General features: G+C 34.3%; 1 protein-coding gene across 20 annotated transcripts in view; it reads left to right on the top strand.

Moving 5' to 3' along the window:
• ADGRL3 (adhesion G protein-coupled receptor L3) overlaps window positions 1–17,543 on the top strand; it is a 492,209-nt gene that overhangs the window by 171,242 nt on the left and 303,424 nt on the right. For 19 of the 20 annotated variants that reach the window (XM_088020841.1, XM_088020848.1, XM_088020839.1 and 16 more), the window contains one exon: window positions 508–617. The exons of the other annotated variant lie outside the window; for it this stretch is intronic. In XM_088020841.1, coding sequence (XP_087876967.1) covers window positions 508–617 — 110 coding nt within the window. The remainder of the gene's footprint in view (window positions 1–507; window positions 618–17,543) is intronic. 20 annotated transcript variants of the gene reach the window in all.

Genomic DNA, 17,543 nt, shown 5'->3' with positions numbered 1-17,543 from the left:
TTCTCCCTCTGACCCTCTTCCCTCTCGTGCTTTCTGTCTCTCATTCTCTCTTTCTCAAATAAATAAATAAAATCTTAAAAAAATAGATGTTATGATAATGAGCGAATTTATTTTATAATTTCTAATAAAACTCTGGTCATATTTTCTCAATTTTTTTTTAATAATGGTAGTGAGTGATTCCTAGCAAACAATCCTTACCTGTGTTCCCATTGGCAATATCCTAAGGACCAGTTAGTGTTGCTTAAGCAGTGTTTAACTTCTAACTCAAAATCGTACCGTTTTCGCTGAAATATTAAATTTGTTAGTAGGAGTAAACTGGCTGAATTAATTTTTATTTCCAGTTTTTTTAAGTGTACTACAGATATTTCCTTCATAAGTCTAAAATTCTAAATTGACCAAAACCTTGTGTAAAATCTTTGTAACAAGAACCAAATAAAATTAATACTGGTGTTAATAATGATTTAACTTCCCATAAATTTCTTATTTCTTCTTTTCTTTTGACTTCAGGTGCAATAACAGAACGCAGTGTGCAGTGGTGGCAGGTCCTGATGTTTTTCCAGACCCGTGTCCAGGAACCTATAAATACCTTGAAGTGCAGTATGAATGTGTCCCTTACAGTATGTATATTCCTGTTCTTTTCTTGTGAAAAGACTTTAAGCTTTGTTTTGCATGCATTGACAAAGTATTCTCTATGAAAGCATAAGGATTATCATATATTTTTTTACATAATTTTTAAGGACTGGCTAATTTGAATTTTTCAGGATCATATATCTGCCCACCATTGGGATAATTAGATGTTGCCTGCATGATTCTGCAGCATTCATTTTGACTATACATTTCTGTATATCAATACTTATTCTAAAACTTTTCTTAATGCAAGAATATAAAATTTTTAGAAAAAAGTTGAGATGAATGGTATGCCAATACTGCATCCCTCTAGGACCAAGCAAACAGGAAGTGAAAATGAATAATATACTTACATATTATTATATTATATTATATAAATATATATAAGTATATATATATATTATATAACGCTTTATATTATACTTTTATAGTGGCATAGAAATTGCTTAACATTGAATTTAATAGAAGCAATTATATCTAATCTACAAGAGCTGTCAACATTTTGAGGATGAGAAATATATTCATCCAGAAGCAACAAACTGAAAAGAAAATACAAAAATTACATGAACTAAAGCTCTCTTCAGAATTTATCTCTTACAGCGTCAAGAAGTTTGTCTTTGCAACTTTTATGTCAGATATTGTATATGCCAACCACATATTTTTTTCTTCAGGAATAATGAAGAATCAAACAATCAAAACTGGAACATTTTTCTGACTTTTCTACCCAAAGGAAGAATCACCATTTCATAAAAATATTTTTGATCTATTAATTATTAATGGGATTCCTTAGTGAAGATCACTTGGGAAATCCTGCATTCTCACATTTAGATATTCAGTTCATCCCCAAAGTAGAAAACACCTGGGATCACAAATAAATCCCAGATTCCAACTTCCTTTGACATCTCCGAAGTGAAGTATCTGGAGATCAGCCAGTTTGCTGTGCCAAGAGATAGTTTAAAGCTTGCCTCATTTCTGCTTATTTAAGAAGCAGCACATTACTCATAAACTGTAAGTGTGCGTAATCCAATAATAGAGAGCAATTTGGCCAGCAAGAAATGAATTGAAATTTTAAAGTAATAATGAAATCAATCAAGAGAAAATTTCATTTTTGTTTTATTTATCGTGTGATTCATTAGAGAAAGTTTATCTGGTGAAGTTTTAGAAGCTTATTTTCCTGGTTATAAAAGAAAGCATAAGCATATACATTCTATTGAAATCTCAACTGAAGTTATGCTTCTTATACATTGTTATCTTTAGGGATCTTTCTATGAAAATATAAAGCTCTTACTGACCAGTTACTGTTCATTAGTGATATTTTAAAGTAATAACATTTGACTCTTGGAACTTTGACAATTATATTTGGATTGTATAAGATTTTTGTGAATTATGTAGAATAGCTGTTTCCAAAGGCACTTTATAAAAATTACCATAAGGAATACCTCATTTTTAAAGACAGTTTGAGGAAACTTTCAATCATATTTTTGAAACATGAAAGCTGAAGTAGAAAATGTCAAGCTAGATTTTTTCACAATTTTTAAATATTAAAAAATTTCACAGCTGTCTCTTCAATTTTCTATATTTCTTCAGAATTTCTTTGAGGACAGTTACTTCAAAATCCTCTGCCCAACTTATTTTGAAAAATCATCTACTTAAATTATTTCAATATAAATAAGAATTTGTGCACATATTTTTGCATAAAAGAAGTATGGTTTACCACACATTTCCTTTCTCTTATAAATTTTCAGAGATGAACAATTCAATTTCTGAGTATCCTGTATGTTTATATGTTCAGGTTTCTGGTAATCCTTAAAATTTATGGATCAAAAACAAAACAAAAATAAAAAATAATAAAATTTATGGATCACCTTAGATGTATGTCCATTATATTAAAATATTTATCTGATTGTTTTATTAAATAAGAATTATAAACCTAGGTGCAGCCACTTGCCAGTTTACATACTGGTTTAATTTATATAGCATAGCATGATTGCGCTTGTTTAATTATCTTCAGTATGTTTCGATTAAAAGTGTAATGCATAACTGGGAATTCATTCAGTGAATTTAACATGATTTAAAAAAAATACAAAAGAAAGTATAAACCATGAAATAAAGTATAGTGACTTATTTGAAAGGTAGATTGGTTTAGTAGGAAAAAAAAAAAAAAAACAAACAGAGATCAGGAAGCCAGGGTTCAGAATATGGTCTGGTTTCTTAACAAAAAAGCGTGGGTCCTTAAGCTAAGGTAAGCTATTAAAATTTTCTGGATCTCAATTTATAGACATTCCCTGATCTATATAGTAAGTTGTGATTTAGAGCAACACTAAATTCTTTTTCTTATCTCTAGCATAAAATATAGACTTTTCCAATGCTGTTAAAAAATCACTTATTTAAAATAGCTACCATTTATTGGCACTTACTGCATCTCATTTACCACATGGGTTAAATGTTTGTGTACATTATTTTATTTAATTCTCACCATAGCCTCCCTGTTAGGTATGAGTATCACTATTCTGAAGAAGAAACTGAAGCTCAGTAGGAAAAGTTAATGTTTCATGTAAAATATAGAGTAGCTGGATAATGACAGAGCCATGATTTGAGCCTGTCTCTAATACCTGTTAAGGACTCAGCTATAATTCTCCCCAGAGATTTTCCCCTCTATATTTTCATGAGTTATTCAGTCTTGTTCAGTATTTAACTCTTATAATTTTCATCACTGCAGTAGTGGCACATGGTGAAAGCAAATGCTTCAAGGGCCTGGACCCTTTTTGTTAGTTCTTTTGCTACTTAACTTTTAAGAGTTTTTTATGTCTTTCTTTAAGCAGCTGGATCACTGCAAACTTTTATTTTCCCAAACACCTAACAAAGCATAATGGCAAAAACGAGTTTGTGTTATAAAAATTGTGCCCACAATTTGGAATGAGGCTCTTATCTAAGTAGTAACTTAAGTTATTTAAATCACCTGTATTATAAGAGAAATCCTTGTATGTAATATACCTAACTAAAATATCCCTAATGTGTTATTAGAAGGTAAACGTCAGTTTTCGTATTCATTGTTAGTCTTTTAAATTTTTCTAATTGAACAATGGATAAACAAATTATGTTAGGTTCTGTTTGTTATACAACTCAGTAATACCCATTTTCATTTTTAATTTAAGACAACAAACTGCATTATATATGTGATGAATTTGATATTTATGAATGTTTATTTCTTAATATTGAGATGTGGAAAAAACACTATTATTGATATTTTCTTTCTTAATATAGACTCTGTGTGTATTCCTTTGGTAATATTGATTTTTAAGGTGATACTTTCTCATGGAAAAATACAGAAAAGATGAAAATATAAAAATATAGATAAAATATGTGGGAAAACATACCAATATTAATGATATGTTGGCATAATAGAGGTGATAGACATAAAAACTCAACAAAATTCTTTGTATCACACCAGAAATGTGGAGTTAAAATATCTAAGATAAGCTTGCAATATATTTTTTTAAGCTTGCAATAATTTTTGCAAAGAATTTTAGGCACCAGTAAATAGGTGTATGGTTTTAGAACAGCCTTAACCTGAATCAAATGGTATGACTTTTTTCTTTCTTTCTTTTTTTTGTTTTTAAAGATGCTCATAGGAAAAAAATGTAAAAAAAAATAGTGATTAAAAACATTTTGTGAGTCCACTTTCTTTGAGTGTCTTGTCAACTTTTCTGAATCACTAAAGTTATATTTCATTTTTTCTAAATCTTAACTTCTCCCTCCTGTCTGTATTTTCATGTTTGGGTTCACAGATACCCTGTTTGTGACCAAATTTGGGACAGATGAATCGATACCTTTCTCTGTCCCCATCACACCTCAGTTCCAGTGTGACTTTTATAGAGCCTTTGCATTTTCTTTTGAGGTTTGATTTTCCTCCTGAGTGTTTTTTTTCCCCCACCCTCCGGGGAGATGACCCAGATATTCCAGAGAGTAAACCTCAGTGTTTACCAATGCCACACTTTTGCTCTCCACCTTGCTTCTTCTTGCCCCACTTCCATTCCTTCTGGCCTGATTGGGGATTGAAATTGTGGCGTCTTCAAGTAGAGTTTCCCTCATTTAGCTGGTTTACAGGGAAGATTTGTGTTAGGGGAAAACAAAACAACTAACCACCTAGGTGGAGTATTTCTGAGCAAAGAATCTTTACTTTGTATCCTGCTGACAATTTGTCTTTCTTCCAAGGCATACAATTTCACGCACATTACCTCAGAAAGTGCTTGTCTTCTCTCACAACCCAGCTTTTCTCTTCAGTTCTTTGTTTCTTCCTTTTAGAAATACAAAGCACATATTACTTATTCTAGCAAGCTTTCCTCAGGATAGATCTTCTTAGGAAATGGAGAGAGGAAGCATACAATTTGGAGAGCTACTGGAAATGAGTGTTTGATTAAACCAGTCTTATACCACTTAGAGACTTTCTCACCATGCACATCAGTCATCTGAAGTTATGTGTGTTTGTCTATGGAAAGACATGCAAAATGAGTATTATTGGAAAATTAATATTTATAATTACATAATCTGTTAGTTTTGTCTTTTTTTACTATAAGAAAAAGCATTACACTTTCCTTCAGCATTTAAAACAAACAAGTATTTATTTATAAATAACTAAATATATTTTTGCTAGTAATGTTCAAGTGAGTACATATTTTAATATATACATTCTTTGGTTCTTAGTATATAAAAAATACATATTTTAAAACCCATGTGGCAAAATTAACCCATACGTTTAATTTATAAGATATCACAGAAATGTCAAGATATAGTTTGACTCCTAGTGCCTCAGTACCTTTTTCAGTTTCTGACACATCGGAGACATTTGAGAAACATGTATTGGATGGTTAAAGAAGAAAGAAAATTAGTCAAAATGGCTCCTCCCAAAGTATCTATCTGTTCACAGCTAGAATGATAAATTCAAGAAACCCTTGTCTACAAACAAGACCTTATTAATTCAAAGGGATGATCTATGGTAAAAATATAGAGTATATGAATTTTAGTTCCTTCAAATTGTTTGGGGATTGTATTCCTCAAGAAGGCTACCAGCAACCAGTTTGCTTTTCATATTATCCTTCCCTGTGCCTCCATGTAACATAGCCAGTATTGTCCCTTAAATATTAGTCCCTCCATAAGAGCAGAATTAGTTATTTAAATTCTCTTTTAGAATAATATTTATAGCAAAGCAATCAAATTCTTCCTTTCTTTCCCTTTTTTTTTTTTTTTTTGAGAGAGAGAGAGAGAGCAGGGGGAGAGGGAGAGAGAGAATCTTAAGCAGGTTCCACACTCAGTGTGGTGTTTGACACAGGGCTCGATCTCAGGACCCTGAGATCATGACCTGAGCCATGACCAAGACAAATGCTTAACCGACTGAGCCACCCACGTGCCCCTTTCTTTTCTCCTTTTGCTCTCCCACTACAGTTTCTTTCTTTCTCTCTCAAATACCTTTCCCTATTTCACAGTATCTTATACCTGATAGGTAATCCACAAATCTCTTACAAATGAATCAGTGATTACTTAATAGTTAATTTAAAGTTTGCCAATATGCCCAACATTTTATATATTTATAAAAATTGGTAGAAATATATGTTTTTATAAATTTATAAAAAATTGGTAGAAAACAAGCATAGATGGACTGTACTTTCTTGGAGGTCCTAATCCTAAACTCTCTCATACCTTTGTCTAGCTGTTCATATGTTTATGGAAATTATTCTCACCTAAATGATGCCATTTGCTTTCAAGACATCCCACTTATCTGTCATCACTCAACATCTGTTGTATACCAGGCACTGCTAAACACTAGCGTAGAAAGCTATGCAAAAAGATTCTGCCCTCAAAGAATTTAGTCAAGTGGGGCTCATGGTCCCCAAAGTTACAGTGTTTTTAGTTCAGCAAAGCCATGGAATATTTCACATTAGCAGTGTACAGAGAATGCACACCCATCCCATAGTGGCTAGTATGGGGTAGGGGATGGGCGACTTCAGGGAAGGTTTTCTAGAGGAGATGACTCTTGAGCTGAGTCTTAAAGAATGAATAGACTCCAGGGAGAAGAACAATCATTTGTAATAGATGGGACAAGGTAAGATAAGAAACTCTATGGTAAATGTGAAACCAAAACAGTTTGATGTTTTCATAAAATACAGAACATAAGAGTGACAGGAGATGAACCTGCCAATTGGCAGGTAGAAATTGTGACCTCCCTGTAGGCTGTGATTCCTCTGTCCCAGTGTAGAGCACAAAAAAGACAATAAAACTATTTCTGAAGGCAATTAACTGATAATAAGACAAGTTTCTTTGCAAATCTACAAAAAACAATTTGACTAATTTAAGTTAAAACTTGTGGGGGATGGGGGGATACAAAGTAGTGGTTCCAGAATAAGGTAAAAACCAGGTCCAGGAAAATAAGACGCAGCGATCTCCGGAACAAGAAGTAGTGGAGAGTTTCCTCAGGATTCTGTGTTCAGTTGAATTAGTTCAGAAATTGTTTCATCTAATCTAATTTCTGTAATGATCTAGGTTAGGACATCAAAAGTACGTGACATCCACTATCCAGGTGTTTTCATGTAAAGAAAATGGGGCTAGCAAAGAGCCTTTCTGTGATCAGGAAGGATCAGACCCTTCAGTGGACTTGAGTGCAAAGACTGCCCTTTAAGTGGCTCGGACCAGATTCAGCCTGCAGAGCAATTCCATAAGCCTCTCAAACGCTGGAAAGATAAATTTAACATAACGTCTGGAGCAATACTGGGCCTACATTTCCTTGGGCAGTGATAGACTAGACCTGAGTAGGGGCTGCCTCCTTTAAATAAGGTCTGTTCTTCTCAAATTGCTATATTATCCAGTATTTATTGTATTGTACCTAGTTCACAATAATAATTGAAAATGTCTCCTGGCTTCTGAAGATATTAAATCTGCAGCTCTTGTTCTGGAGTTTGGATCTAATCAGTGCTAATAGATGGAAAAGCACTCCTAAATTGTTACTATATTATTTAATTTTCAAAGGATAGTAAGTTTGTGTACTAACAATAATTCTACCAATAGAAGTTTTTTGGTGCCTAATATGGGTTAGTCCCTATGTTAGGTACTGGGGAAAAATAGATATGGGCCCTATGAAGCTGGCAGACTTGGGGGATAAGGCAATATCACATGAACCAATGCATATAATCATTAAAGACCGCAGTAAAATGCAAGAAGAAAATAAACACAATTGTATTATAGAGAACAGGGAAAGGGCCAGCTCACATAAGGTTTTCTGGAATACGTGAAGATTGGGGATAAGACAGTCAGGAAAGGAGCCTGGGAAAGAACTTCCAAGGCAAAGAGACGTGCAGCAGTGAAGACCCCCCAGGTGGGGATGAGGTCAGCCTGTTCCCAGACCCAATAGAAAGTCAGTGTGACTACAGTCAAGATGAGGAGAGTGACTTGGAGAGAAACAAACCAGCAATTAGTACTGCTAATACCGTTGCTAATGAAGCAGCAATTTCTTTGAAGATTCTAAGATTTATTAAGAATCAAAATAAGTTTACAAAATGAAATTGAATAAACTGGCATTCTCTTTAAAATACATAGTGTAAAAAATACTGCATGATTCTACAGTAATATAAAGGTAAACTTGCATCAAATAAGCCAAACGCAGGTGGCACCAATACCTAGACAAACTCTGTATATATTTCTGGTAGATTAATAATATGTAAATGTATTTTGTACATTTATGTACAAATACAAATAATATGTAAATGCTAATTGTAAGGGAACAAGATGAATTGGGAATATTAAAAAAATTAATTGGATTGCCAGAGTTAGGAAAAGATTTGGTTTGGGAAGTACAGTGTTATTACAGACATAAAGTTTGAGAGGTTAGCTTAACTATGTTCATTTGCTTTATTTGAAATAGTAAAATTATAGAGCTTGTGCACTTAAACTGAATTCAAAGAAAATTTTACAAGGTGCTCTAATTGAATAGCATAAACATGCAGGATTAAAAAAGATATAGAATATAATGTTTTGTTTTTAAAATATATTGCATATGGGGTGGAGCTGAGTGGCTTGGTTGGTTAAGCTTCTGACTCTTGATTTCTGCTCAGGTCATGATTTCAGGGTCATGAAATTGAGCCCCACATTGGGCTCCGTGAGCACAATCTGCTTAAGATACTCTCTTCTCCCCCCCCCTCCCCCCCGGCTCACGTGTGCAGATTCTCTAAAAAAAATTAAAATTTTAAAAATTGAAAAATATATATACTGCATATGGGAAGCAAACTAGTGAAAACATATGAAAGTGAAGTTATCTTCCAAAGTGTTTATTGCTAAAAAGATCTTACGGAAAACATCATGATGTATAAGACCTATGGAGTTAATTGTCTAGATAAATTTTCCTAAATTTTCCAAAATAGTAAAATCAAAATACTATGAAAGAGACTTCTTAATTTTTTTTATATCTTAATCATTAATTTATGAAACTAGAAGAATTGAATCAATTGGCTTAGAAAGCACTCCATTCAAATATTACAATTCAACATAATATTTCCTTAAAATGAGTAAGTGATAAAGGTAAAATATATGTAAATTTTAATATTTTCATTTTATTGTTGGGGAATTTCTCAAATGGTAGGATATCACAGTTCCTGTGAAGGCTGTAAAATTTTTTAATTGCTTAAAAAATTTTCAAAACCCTTCTATAGAGCCCAGAGACTTTTAAACAATTAAATTCTTATCTGGCAGACTCAATAATGATGCCTCCCCCCCCCAAAAATAAGTCCATATCCAAAACCCATGAGTTTTTACCTTAAATGACAAAAGGGACTTTGTAGATGTGATTTAATTAAAGATCTGGAGTTGGGGAGATCATACTGGATTATCCAAGTAGTTGGAAGATAATTGTAAATGTACTTATGGAGCAAGCAATGTTGGAAAGCAGGATATATGACAAGAGAAGCAGGGGTTGGAAGGAAACACATGAAGACAGAGGAAGGCGCCACCAGTCAAGGAATGCAGGCAACTTCTATGAAGCTGAAGAGAAAAAGGAAAAAAATTTTTCCCCCTAGAGCCTCCAGAATGAACACAATTAACTTTAGTCCTTAAGACCCACTTCAGACTTCTGACATAGTGTTGTTTGAAACCTCTACGTTTGTGGTAATTTGTTACAACAGCAATAGGATACCAATAAAACTTTTAATAATATAATCTTTTCCCTGAAATTATTAATATTGTTTTTTTAAAATCATTGTTTGCTTAAGATATGGGCTTAAAGACATAGTTTTGCTTTCTAAATAAAGATTATCATGTTTTTCTCATGATATTTTTAAAATATAAACCTATAAACCTTCTGTAATAGACTGGCGAGATGTAGGATATGCAGCATGTCATTATAGACAGAAGTCATATGTTAATTCTCTTTATAAATGTATCATACCATAGGCAATCCTAAGTCAAGTTAGTATTTAGTAAAATTCATTTTACTATATTAAACTTATCTACTATTTATGTGAGGCAGCAAAAAAAAGTGATGAGTAAATAAGGAGTTGATTGTGAATATAAGAGCTACATAAATAGGATGAATAAATGTAGTGAGTTTCCATGCAAATTTTCTTTTTTTTTTTTGTTATTAACATATAATGTATTATTTGTTTCAGGGGTACAGGTCTGCAATTCATCAGTCTTACACAACACAGAGTGCTCACCACAACACATACCCTCCCCAGTGTCCATCACCCAGCAACCCCATCCCCCCACTGCCCTCCCCTCCAGCAACCCTCAGTTTGTTTCCTGAGATTAAGAGTTTCTTATGGTTTGTTTCCCTTTCTGGTTTCTTCTTGTTTCATTTTTTCCTCTCTTCCCCTATGATCCTCTGCCTTGTTTCTTAAATTCCATGTATCAGTGAGATCATATGATAATTGTCTTTCTCTGATTGACTTATTTCACTTAGCATAATACGTTCTAGTTCCAGCCATGCTGTTGCAAATGACAAGATTTCATTTTTTGATGGCTGTGTAATATTCCATTGTGTGTATGTATGTGTGTATGTATGTATGTATGTATACCATATCTTCTTTATGCATTCATCTATCGATGGACATCTGGGTTCTTTCCATAGTTTGGCTACCGTGGACATTGCTGCTATAAACATTGGAGTTCATGTGCCCCTTCGGATCACTACATTTGTATCTTTGGGGTAAATATCCAGTAGTGCAATTGCTGGGTCATAAGGTAGCTCTATTTTTCAACTTTATGAGGAATCTCCATACTGTTATCCAGAGTGGTTGCACCAGTTTGCATTCCCACCAACAGTGTAGGAGGGTTCCCCTTTCTCCGCATCCTCACCAACATCTGTCATTTCCTGACTTGTTAATTTTAGCCATTCTGACTGATGTGAGGTGGTATCTTGTTGTGGTTTTGATTTGTATTTCCCTTTGAACACTTACTTCATGTGTCTCTTGGCCATTTATCTTGTCTTCTTTGCAGAAATGTCTGTTCATATCTTCTGCCCATTTCTTGATTGGATTATTTGTTCTTTGGGTGTTGAGTTTGGTAAATTCTTTATGGATTTTGGATACTAGCCCTTTTTCTGATATGTCATTTGCTAATATTTTCTCCCATTCTGTCAGTTGTCTCTTGGTTTTGTTGATTGTTTCCTTTGCTGTGCAAAAGCTTTTTATCTTGATGAAGTCCCAATAGTTCATTTTTGCCTTTGTTTCCCTTGCCTTTGACAATGTGTCTAGGAAGAAGTTGCTATGGCTGAGGTCGAAGAGGTTGCTGCCTGTGTTCTCCTCGAGGATTTTGATGGATTCCTGTCTCACATTTAGGTCTTTCACACATTTTGAGTCTATTTTTATGTATGGTGTAAGGAAATGGTCCAGTTTCATTCTTCTGCATGTGACTGTCCAATTTTCCCAACATTTGTTGAAGAGACGTTTTTTTCTATTGGAATATTATTTCATGTTTCGTTGAAGATTCATTGACCATAGAGTTGAGGGTATATTTCTGAGTTCTCTATTCTGTTCCATTGATCTATGTGTTTGTTTTTGTGCCAGTACCATACTGTCTTGATGATTACAGCTTTGTAATAGAGCTTGAAGTCCAGAATTGTGATGCCACTAGCTTTGGTTTTCTTTTCTTTTTTTTTTTTTAAGATTTTATTTATTTATTTGACAGAGAGACACAGCAAGAGAGGGAACACAAGCGGGAATGAGTGGGAGAAGGAGAAGCCGGCTTCCCGCTGAGCAAGGAGCCCAATGCGGGGCTTGATCCCAGGGCCCTGGGATCATGACTGGAGCTGAAGGCAGGTGCCCCCAGCTTTGGCTTTCTTTTTCAACATTCCTTTGGCTATTCGGGGTCTTTTCTGGTTCCATACAAATTTTAGGATTATTTGTTTCAGTTCTGTGAAAAAAGTTGATGGTATTTTTATAGGGATTGCATTGAATGTGTAGATTGCTCTAGGTAGCATAGACAGTTTAACAATATTTGTTTTTCCAATCCATGAGCATGGAATGTTTTTCCATTTCTTTATGTCTTCCTCAATTTCTTTCATGAGTATTCTGTAGTTTTCTGAGTACAGATCTTTGCCTCTTTGGTTAGATTTATTCCTAGGTATCTTATGGTTTTGGGTGCAGTTGTAAATGGAATTGACTCCTTAATTTCTCTTTTTTCTGTTTCATTGTTGGTGTATAGAAATTCAATTGATTTTTGTGCATTGATTTTATATCCTGCTACTTTACTGAATTCTTTGCAGATGATTTGATAGTTCATATGGAAAACCCAAAAGACTCCACCCCAAAACTGCTATAACTCATATAGGAATTCTTATATCTTTATAGAGGAATTTCTCACAAAAACTGACTTGTAATACTTGAATTAAATCCATATATATGGACTTCCAAGTCTGCTCTGTATGTATTAATTCAATTTCCTTTTACCAACATTTAATGAAAATCTAGTTATCTTTAAAATATTGCAGTGTTCAGTTGCCCCCAATAATATAAATATGACTAGCACCTAACTTCCAAGAACCCATAATCTCCTCATCATTCTATCATCCTTCACGTAATCAGATCAAGGTAGAATCAAAGCCTAGGAAGGAAACTCAGTACTGTTTAGTTTTTATTAATATGTTTTATAAACATATTATCTTCTCTCTATGCTAACTGCTTTTCAACTTCAATTAGAACAGAAATCAATGCGGAACAGAATAGTAAGTGATACAGAGAAAAAGAAGTGGCTGTTTCTAAGTACATCTCTATGGCAAAGACATATTACCTATGGTCTTTGTCTGTTCCTATCACATTTTCCCTGTCTTCATATTACCTAGTTCTCTCAAGCACTGGAGACTATAAAATAGTGGTTTAGAGTGAGAGCCTGGGAATTGATGTTCTGACTTTGCCAATTACTAGCTAAGTTCTCATGAAGTTGTTCTACTATTCTGTGAATGAGACTCTTCACATATAAAATAGGGATGATAATCAACTCATAGACTTTCTGTGAAAATTAAAAAGAAATGTATGCTAAAAGCCTAGTACAGTGATGACCACATTAGAAATGCTATTCCACTGAATCTGCATGTTGCCTCTCACCCGTATTTCAGTGCCGTCATGCACTGGTTACTTATCCCAGCATTCGGGGAGCCCCCTGGCATCCTAGAGTTACAGCTTTCTCTAGTTCTCTTGACTACTGGTGTAATTTTACAAGACTTCTGTCTCAAGTCTCCATTTTTTATTTCAGATCTCATCTGAATTTTGAGTCCTACTCAAATAAAAAGGCATCTGCCATATGATTTAGCTCTTAAACCAGTTCTCTCTTATGAGGTTACTCTTTTTAATCCCAACATGATGACTAAGCCACATCAGACAACATTTTCCTGAATCTACACTCAACCTACTGGGTTTCTGTGGGTTCTTTTATCACCTAAATTTCAGGCTCTGCACTCCTCTGGACTTGACTGCTGGTACTGCAATTGCATGAATCACACCAAGCTTGCCATGGAGTTTGGGCATTGTATCTTTTATTTTCATGCTTTTCTCACTGGTGTTAGCTTTTTTTACTGCCAATTAATTTACTTTCAGTCCTATTTCTTGTCATAGACAGCAAAAATACGGAGCTATCAATGTACTCAAATGTCTCCAGGTGGACCCTGACCACATTCATTTATTGTGATTATGATTAAAGCATACTCTCAAAAATATAAAAGATCTAAATATATCCTCTTTAACTGAAATTTGGCATTCTAGCCCAGTTCCTCATTTTAATTCAAATTCTTTCAGAAAAATTTTAGAATTCAAAATGGTCCTAATGTGACTGATTATTTGGTCTTTGTTTGCGTTCAGTGTGGCCCATAATTAACACAATTAATGATGGCATATTGAGATATCAAAAAACTCAACTTTCTCCGTATTATGAAAGATCATTCTTTCTGTGCATAGTGCTAGATTTCAAGCTGTATGGCCTTTCTCATAAATTTATTTCAAATTTATTTCAAAACTGCCTCATGAAAGCCTGTAAGTGAACATTTTTAGAGAAGGTGGGCTATGCAGTTTGCTTTTATGTTCACTAAATCACTAGACGCTAACCATTTGCTTTTTTGAATCCTTCATATAGGCATCCAAATTTCTGTGACAAATCTTTTGTCTCAGTTTTTAGAATAGCTTGAAATAAGTTCAGTGCTCAATAACATTGAAATTTCATAGTTGCCAAAAACTATCTGCAGTTAAAAGGCGCACACACACACACACACACACACACACACAACTAATGGAATTATAGAGAGAATTAATATCTCCTAAAAAGCAGAACATAAAATTTCCTTAACTATGGTTTTCCTTGACTTGTTGCCTTTCCTATTCCCTGACCTCTTAGAGAACTCATTGATGATAAGAGGAAAGGCTCAGAAGGAAGATCATATTCAAATTTGTTGGAAACAAAATGCATTTATTCCTAATACAAAGCTTCCTTTTTTTCCTTCTGTATTCATTCTGACTGTTCAAGTGCCAATAGAACTGATAACTGCTTACTTGTGTGTATCAGAGTCTAATAGAAACTGTTTTTATGGCAGTATTTTGGTCCTATCCTGATCTATTACTTACCAAGAGATAGCTTATCCAATGTAACTTCAAAAAAAACAAAAACAAAAACAAAAGCCTGCCGAGTAAAGGAATATTATTGGGGATATTAACAAGGCAAAGCTGTAAGAATTCCTCATTCCTACTTTATCATGCACTTTCTAACGCTCATATTACATGGGTTCAAATAACCAAGCTTGGATCTCATCAGTTATGACTGACTGCCCTGCAACAGATGGTATGTGTTACTCTTTTTAAGAATGAGTGAAGTGTAAAGCAACAAACATATGCTATTCTCTATCTTTAGGACTCAGCAATCCTCATTTATCAATATTGCCCCTTGGTTTATGATTAGCACTGATTCTAATACAAAATTCAAGAGTTTATGATGAGTTATATTACTTGATTGAAACTTACCAGTGGCTGTTCCTTGTGAGAATCAGATGATATTTTCTAAAATGTTGAAATACCTTATTTTTATCCACAGGCAGTATTTTGAACACCAGTAGGAGTTGTTCACTAAAAATTCCATTTATCACAGGTTCCAAAATTGTTGAAGATCCAGAGTTGATAAGAACCAACATAGAGGGACGCCTGGGTGGCTCAGTTGGTTAAGTGTCTGCCTTCAGCTCAGGTCATGAGCCCAGGGTCCTGGGATCGAGCTCTACCTGGGCTCCCCACTCCTGCTCTCTCTCTCTATCTTTATCCCTATCTCTGTCTCTCTCTCTCAAATAAATAAGTTAAAAAAAATCTAAAAAAAGGAACCAACGTAGGAAGACCATGGTTGCCATTTTATTCTACCTACGTAGTAGGTCAGGACCTATTTTTAATTCTGTGTTGGATATTAGGAATGAAGAGTCTAATTATTTCCTAGAAATTTCCAAATTAATCTAATACTTTTGAAATTTGATTTATTTCTTCATTGTAAACACTTCAAGGTCATTTGACTTAAATGATATACACAACAGAATTAAAATAATTTCTAGCACATAATTAGTGCTTAATAAGAGTTTGCTATTATTTTAATGTCTTCTGTACTGTACCGTATGGGTAGAGTATTTAGCTTATTGTTGAAAACACTATAACATAAAACTGTGACTACCAAGATATAGAAAATAGTGTATAATCCCAATTTAAGTTTTTGAGATATTCTATCTGGACGTGTTTTTAAGTGTTAAAATTCTGACATTGACTAGACTTCATCTATCTTTGAATTCTTTTTAGTAGATTGTAGACTTTTACAGAGACTCTGATCTAATTTTATATTAGTGGTGGTTGCTAGGTAACTGATGCAAATTAATCATTAAACATTTAGCAGCTCAGTCTCTGATTGGAGTGGAAACAGGAGTGACTTAGCAGCTGATAGCTCAGGAAACAATTGAAAAAGAAAATCTTGAGGTGTTTAATAAAAATAGACCATAACTCCTCGACTTGATTTTCTTCCTCTTTGTCATAATCAAAAAGGAGAGAAAAATTGCTAGGAAAAAGAGCTTTTTCCTGAGAGTAGATATTGTTCACTGAACAAGTACCAAGTGCCAATACTACGCTAAATACTTTGTGTAATATGTTATTTTATTCTCATAGCAGTCTATTTAGATGATACAATTCCCATTTTAAAAATAAGGAACCTAGGAATATAAATTAAGTAGCTTAGTTTGCCCAAGTTCCCATGCCTGGTAGGTGGATGGAAAGGGATAATAGGGATTTGAAAACAAGTGTTTCCCTTTGATTCAGGTGTTCTTGCTCTTTTTATTATGCTAAAGAAGGCAGGTAAAAATATCTTCCTGTCTGAGAATTGACAAGACTAAATAGCTGTCTTTTAAAGTCTTCTTTTACCACCCTCTATCCTGGTGCCTCAAAAGTAGAATCGGGTGTGAAGTTAGCCTGACTTTAAAGGAATTTCCATCAAGAAGTAGGAATCATTGTTAGGAATCTAATGTTAGAACAAGGAGAGAGAGGGCGCCTGGGTGGCTCAGTCGTTAAGCGTCTGCCTTCGGCTCGGGTCATGATCCCAGGGTCCTGGGATCGAGTCCCACATCGGGCTCCCTGCTCCGCGGGGAGCCTGCTTCTCCCTCTCCCACTCCCCCTGCTTGTGTTCCTGCTCTCACTATCTCTCTCTGTCAAATAAATAAAATCTTTAAAAAAAAAAAAGAACAAGGAGAGAGAGAAACGGCAGTTGGTGAGTAGAATGATCATTATCACTTATTCTGTAACTTTTTCTGAATTGAGTATTATTTATAATATTCTGTTGCTGTTAATAATTGAGCTTTTACATTAGTTTTCTACTGCTACTATATTGAATTACCACAAACATGGTGGCTTAAAACCCTACAAGTGTGTTCTCTTACAGGTACAGAGGCCAGAAGTCTAAAATCAGGGTCCTGACTGGGCTTCTTTCCTTTTGAAGATGTCAGGGGAGAATCTGTTGCCTTGTTTTTTCCAAATGCCACTGGCATTCTATGGCAATGTGTCCTCTTCTTCCAACTTCAAAGCACATCACTCTACCTCTACTTCTGTCCTCACCTCTCTCCGACCTCAACCCTCTTGCCTCCCTTTCATAAGAACCCTTAGGATTAGATTGGACCCACCTGGATGATTCAGGATCATCTCATCTCAAAATCCTTAAATTAATCACATTTGCCCAAAAAAAAGTGTTTTTGTTTGTTTTTTGCCATGAAAGGTAAAAAAATTCACAGGTTCTGAGGATTAGGGCATGGACATCTGGGGAGAGGACATTATTCAGGTTTGTTTAATTAAGTACAGATGTTTACTTTTAAAAGTTCAATTCAGTACAGAAAACATGTGAAACTACTTATTTTTTACATACAGTATTTTATTAGGTTCAGGTGTACA

This window comes from Eumetopias jubatus, unplaced genomic scaffold (genome assembly GCF_037043125.1).
Source record: "Eumetopias jubatus isolate StellerSeaLion01/CBP00866 unplaced genomic scaffold, mEumJub1_p1.0 scaffold_2, whole genome shotgun sequence".
Taxonomy (NCBI): domain Eukaryota; kingdom Metazoa; phylum Chordata; class Mammalia; order Carnivora; family Otariidae; genus Eumetopias; species Eumetopias jubatus.
The sequence above is the reverse complement of the archived record's forward strand: the minus strand, read 5'-3'. Positions and strand labels throughout refer to the sequence as shown.